Source organism: Podarcis pityusensis (genome assembly GCF_964106645.2).
Source record: "Podarcis pityusensis genome assembly, chromosome: 1".
Taxonomy (NCBI): domain Eukaryota; kingdom Metazoa; phylum Chordata; class Lepidosauria; order Squamata; family Lacertidae; genus Podarcis; species Podarcis pityusensis.
In genome coordinates, this window is record NC_138028.1 from 3,644,329 (window position 1) to 3,650,339 (window position 6,011).

Below are 6,011 nucleotides of genomic sequence, written 5' to 3' on the forward strand. Positions count from 1 at the left end.
GAAAAAGGTGGCAGAATTTGTGCCAGGAGGCCTGTTTTCAGTGCAGTCAGCCATTCCCCAACCCTGGTGCCCTTCTGCATGGTTTGGACTACAGCTCCCATCATCCCCAGGCAGCACAGCTGTGCTTCCAGCAGCTACAGCATCATACGGCTGTGCTGGCTGTGACTGATGGGAGTTGTAGTCCGAATCCTGCCCGGAAGGCACAGGGCTGGCTGAAGGCTGTGCAACCTGGGCTGATGGCATGACTCTTTACAAGGGTTCAGGTAGCAGGGAGGGGATGGAGGAAGGGGTGTCAAAATTTTCCGCCAGGGTGCCCTTAAGCGGACAGAGGTCTAGAGGAGACTGCACATGTCTTCTTTCTCTCACCTTGTGTTTTTTCCCCCTTCAACTGCCTTACCTGCAGGGAAATACGAATGAGGTAAGCCCATTACTCTCTATGTAGCAGCAGCTGCCCTTCTGCCAGTGTCCGTCTGTGTGTGCAAACTGTGCTATATTTGGGGTGCTTAAATGCTTCAACTTCCTGTCTCCTTTGTCCAAGTGGGGAAGGAGAGGCAGGTAGGCTTGCTTTGCTTCGGAACTTCCTGGCTTGCAAGACGCGCCTCCTGCACAATTTTTGGCCCAGGGCGTTGATTGCACAGCCCCATCGTGCATCTCCTACGACCTGTCCAGGGCTTGACAGCCTCCCTTCTTGCTTCCTGCAATTCTAGGCAGGCCTTGGGTAAGGGCCATAGCTGGGTGGTAGAGGCTCTGCTTGCATACAAAAGGCCCCAGCTTCCCAGTTCCCAGGTAAAGCTGAGGTTTGTCTCCTGTCTGAAAGCCTGGAGAGCCACTTTGACAGTGCTCTGATAAGAAAGCGTCCTATGATCCTTCAGCAGCATTGAACAAGCTTCTGGCTGGCCTGATCCTGGAGGGCTCAAGTTCTCTGGTAGGCTCAACGTTGAATGGGAACTGCTGTTCCCAGGTAGTGGTAGCTGAAACCAAGCTGAAATTGTGTATTGGAGGCAGCGATACTTATGAATGTTGGAAGCCACAGGAGGGGAGAACTGCTTGCCGGAAGAGGCCTTTGATTGGCCACTGTGAGTACAAGATGCTGGACTTGGTGGGCCATTGGCTTGATCCAGCAGGCCCTTCCCATGTTAACCATAAGTGTGCATGGTGCCTTCTGGCAGTAGCAGCTGGAACTGTGCTGGCTGGGACTGATGGGAGATGTAGTCTAAATTATTAGGAGGGCACCAGGTTTGGAAGGCTACTCTAGTTGCTTTTGGTAGTTAGCAAGTTTCTAGCAATCATTTAGACGCTGTTGCAGAAAACCCCAGAAAAATGTGACAACCGGGGACATTGCAGGAGGACCAAGGAACAACTTTTAAGAATAAAAGTTCAGATTAAGGACACTCGAGCTCTTTTTTCTGCCTTTGGGATTCGCTGATAGATGCTTATGCACCACAGTTAAGAGGTTGCTTGTTTGCTAACCCTGACGGCAGTAGGCCATGTCGCTTCAGTCAGGGTGAAATCATTCCTTTCTCAGCCTAGGCTCAGCCACGAGCACAACCAGGTTTGCACTGCCTGATTTCAGGGCTGTTGCACTCCGAGTTGAAATCTAAAAATCCACGCTTGCTGAGTGGGCTGCTTTGTGTGAGATGGTGGCTTTTTGCGGGACTGAACCCCGGGTGCATCTGGGGAAGCTTGCCGTGCAAAAACCGTATTTCTGTTTTCACTGAAATGAGAATTGTGGCGCAGAGTATGAGATGTCTGATCCATAAACTGGGCCTCGATCCTAAACTATGGCATGTTCTCTCTCCCTCCTACCACACCTGTGGTGTTAGGCTGGCATGTTCTGTGCCTGCCTTTAGCTGAAGGGAAACCCCTGTCTTCCTTGGCGCATTCTACCCAAGCTGTTGAGAAGGGAAGCCCACCTAGAATTACAGTGACAGCTGGGAGACCATGCAGAGGCAGGAATAATCTCTAGCAGCTTAAACCTAGCCCACTGTGATGGTCTGCCTCATGCAAATAGGCAGCAGGATGCTGGAGCGCCAAACTAACAGGTTCCACGCCGTAGCTGAAAATATTGAGTGCATTATAACCCAAACTCAAATAAGGACAGAATTCTGCAGCTACTAGCAGTTACGCAGATTATAATGGATTGGCTCGCTTTGCCCTATTTATGTTGCACTTTTTCATGTTTTTATAGGGACGCGGGTGGCGCTGTGGGTTAAACCACAGAGCCTAGGACTTGCCGATCAGAAGGTCGGCAGTTTGAATCTCCGCGAAGGGGTGAGCTCCCGTTGCTCGGTCCCAGCTCCTGCCAACCTAACAGTTCGAAAGCACATCAAAGTGCAAGTAGATAAATAGGTACCACTCTGGCGGGAAGGTAAATGGCGTTTCCGTGCGTGGCTCTGGTTCGCCAGAAGCGGCTTAGTCCTGCTGGCCACATGACCCGGAAGCTGGACGCCGGCTCCCTCGGCCAATAAAGCAAGATGAGCACTGCAACCCCAGGGTCGGCCACGACTGGACCTAATGGTCAGGGGTCCCTTTACCTTTTCATGTTTTGCATTAATTATTTTGTTTCTGCCAGCAATAGAAAGAGCAAGGTTGCAGGGACCAAGCAAACCGGCATCCCTGGCCATTGGCAATATTATCTGGCCACACACAAACACTAAAGCATATATATGCAGACTTGAAACTGTATTTTTTTTTAAAAAAAGGAGAGCTGGATTCTGCCACCAGTGCCAAGAGTGTAGGACTTTTTGGCACTTTTGCAGAATCGAGGTGCACCTCCAGAGCTTTGAATGCATCTTTTAAAACATACCCCCCTCCTTTCCACTAACCTTTCTGTGCTTTTGTGTGCAGGCTTTGTACAAACTTTACAGTGCGGCTGCCACACACAGACATTTGTATCACCACGCTTTCCCCACGGCGCAGAAGGCTGAGCCCACCGAAGGCACGGAAAAGAAGACAATGTAAACCCGGCTGTTTTCCACGGAGGTGCATGAAAACACATCGTTAAAACATGTTAATCATTTTGCATCCATGTACGAGACTCTGCCACTCCTTGAAACGAAGACGGAGGAAAACAGATAACCCATTCACTTGTACCAATGGCTTAAGTGTGGCTGCTTTAATTTGGACAATGCCCTGCTTGAAGGGGGACTGAGTCAGCATGACTTTCGTTTCCTTAAAACTTAATTTTGCTGCAGATACATTACTGGTTTGGTTCTCCAGAACACTTGGCCCTGGCCCAGGACTTTTCAAGACTGAGGTTTGGAGCCAGAGAAGGCAGTGGTTGCTACCTTCCTTTTGCAATCGTGGCCTCCTGCCATCCCCGAGTACGCATTCATAGCCTCCTCTGGATCCAAGCTCCCATGCCATTAATCCAACGGCCAGTATTCTGAAAAGGAATGTGGCTCTTATTCAGGAGGCACCATGTCACATTCACATATTTAAATTTGTACTCAAGAGGTTTTTATTTAACACCATTCCCTTCATGCAGCTGTGAATCATAATTTATTCACTTTAAGACTGCCTTCTCAGAAGCTACAAAGAATATTTCTTTTGCTATGGTATGTTAAAAGAGATGGGAAGTATTTTTTTTTGTACATGTATTTGAGAGTTTCACTGTATATATTTTTGTTTAGTGCATAAAGAGTGTATCAAGTTTTTATTATTTAATTGTCAATTAAAAGTTTGGTTCCTAAGACAATTACCTCATTTGTCCCTAATTCATTATCACCTACTCCCAACTGAACCCAGTCTCCTTCCCATTACATGCTAAGCACTGGATGGACATGATCCTGTCACCTTTTGCATCTTTCAGAGCTTCCTTCAGCATCAGAGGAAAGCACCTGTATGTATATGCAATAGACCCTTCAGCCGGAGCAAAAAGTATTTTGAACCACCTGTACTAAAACAAACAGGTTCCAGCTTTGAATAGCTATTACATATTACAAGCTGCTTTTTAAAAGAAGTTTTGGAGTCCAGAGTTTAAGAAATGCAAACCTAAAATCCTCTTGACAGTGTGGTGTAGTGTGGTGTAGTGGTTAAGAGCGGTAGTCTCGTAATCTGGGGAACCGGGTTCGAGTCTCCACTCCTCCACATGCAGCTGCTGGGTGACCTTGGGCCAGTCACACTTCTTTGAAGTCTCCCAGCCCCACTCACCTCACAGAGTGTTTGTTGTGGGGGAGGAAGGGAAAGGAGAATGTTAGCCGCTTTGAGACTCCTTAAAGGGAGTGAAAGGCGGGATATCAAATCCAAACTCCTCTTCTTCTTCTTCTTCTTGACATACAGTGGTACCTCGGGTTACAGACGCTTCAGGTTACAGACTCCGCTAACCCAGAAATAGTACCTCAAGTTAAGAACTTTGCTTCAGGATGAGAACAGAAATTGTGGCGTGGTGGCAGCGGGAGGCCCCATTAGCTAAAGTATTTCAGGTTAAGAACAGACCTCCGGAATGAATTAAGTTCTTAACCCGAGGTACCACTGTATTTGGATCAGGGTCCTCAATTCTTCAGCGCACACACTGCTAAACGCCAATTGCAATTAAAGGTGCTTGTCCTTCTACAGCTCAAATATTAGTCTCATTGCAAGGTGGCAGGCCTCTGCTCAAATTACTTTTGGAAAGTAAAGTGCCTGTACATTTAGCTTCAACAGGGAATTACATGGTACGCCTTCAAGGGAAAGGTTGTAAGATAGCCTTCATTGTGCCAGAACATGGTCAGTTTCTGTCCTATAACCTTCCAACTTTAAGGGCTAGAAAGCAAATTACTTCACCCAAGCATGGGATCAGCATGTGTGTTTGTCTGGACAAACAATCCCACGATTCTGCCTGTTTGCCCTTAACAGGCACTAGCCACTCTAGTAGGTAACAAAACAGTGGCCTCATTTGTCCCCAATGCTAACCCATGGTTTGTTTTCAGTCTGCTTTTGGCTTGAGCCTTAGTAGCAAACTTATATGGGCTGGATGAATCCGTAGCTGGAATTAAGATTGCCGGAAGAAATATCAACAACCTCAGATATGCAGATGACACAACCTTGATGGCAGAAAGTGAGGAGGAATTAAAGAACCTTTTAATGAGGGTGAAAGAGGAGAGCGCAAAATATGGTCTGAAGCTCAACATTAAAAAAACGAAGATCATGGCCACTGGTCCCATCACCTCCTGGCAAATAGAAGGGGAAGAAATGGAGGCAGTGAGAGATTTTACTTTCTTGGGCTCCATGATCACTGCAGATGGTGACAGCAGCCACAAAATTAAAAGACGCCTGCTTCTTGGGAGAAAAGCAATGACAAACCTAGACAGCATCTTAAAAAGTAGAGACATCACCTTGCCAACAAAGGTCCGTATAGTAAAAGCTATGGTTTTCCCAGTAGTGATGTATGGAAGTGAAAGCTGGACCATAAAGAAGGCTGATCGCTGAAGAACTGATGCTTTTGAATTATGGTGCTGGAGGAGACTCTTGAGAGTCCCATGGACTGCAAGAAGATCAAACGTATCCATTCTGAAGGAAATCAGCCCTGAGTGCTCACTGGAAGGACAGATCCTGCAGCTGAGGCTCCAATACTTTGGCCACCTCATGAGAAGAGAGGACTCCCTGGAAAAGACCCTGATGTTGGGAAAGATGGAGGGCACAAGGAGAAGGGGACGACAGAGGACGAGATGGTGGGACAGTGTTCTGGAAGCTACCAGCATGAGTTTGACCAAAGTGCGGGAGGCAGTGGAAGACAGGAGGGCCTGGCGTGCTCTGCTCCAGGGGGTCACAAAGAGTCGGACACGACTAAATGACTAAACAACAACAAGCAATCTGAGCAAGGACAACAAACCATGGTTAAGTAAGGGTGCTACTGGGTTTCCACACAATGCCAAGCCATGCTTAAAACAAGCCAGGGTCCCTAAGCCAGCAACAAGCCATGTCTTCAGCCTGTGGTTTGTTAGCAGCAAGTTAAACCATGGTTAGGCCACTAGGCAGCGTTCAACCGCAGCTTAGTGTCATGTGGAAACCAGAGATAAATTTGTTCCAGC

The 6,011-nt window shown here is 47.6% G+C and overlaps 1 protein-coding gene and 1 long non-coding RNA gene across 5 annotated transcripts in view; both read left to right on the plus strand.

The window, feature by feature from the left end:
• The window catches only part of ATL1 (atlastin GTPase 1), a 47,139-nt gene extending 43,439 nt beyond the window's left edge, over positions 1-3,700 (plus strand). For 2 of the 4 annotated variants that reach the window (XM_080980275.1, XM_080980276.1), the window contains exons 13-14: positions 404-418; positions 2,848-3,700. In XM_080980275.1, coding sequence (XP_080836401.1) covers positions 404-418; positions 2,848-2,961 — 129 coding nt within the window. In that variant the 3' untranslated portion in view covers positions 2,962-3,700. The remainder of the gene's footprint in view (positions 1-403; positions 419-2,847) is intronic. The other 2 variants (XM_080980278.1, XM_080980277.1) reach the window with 1 other exon arrangement.
• LOC308470520 overlaps positions 1-6,011 on the plus strand; it is a 215,454-nt gene that overhangs the window by 126,596 nt on the left and 82,847 nt on the right. The gene's annotated exons all lie outside the window — the stretch shown is intronic.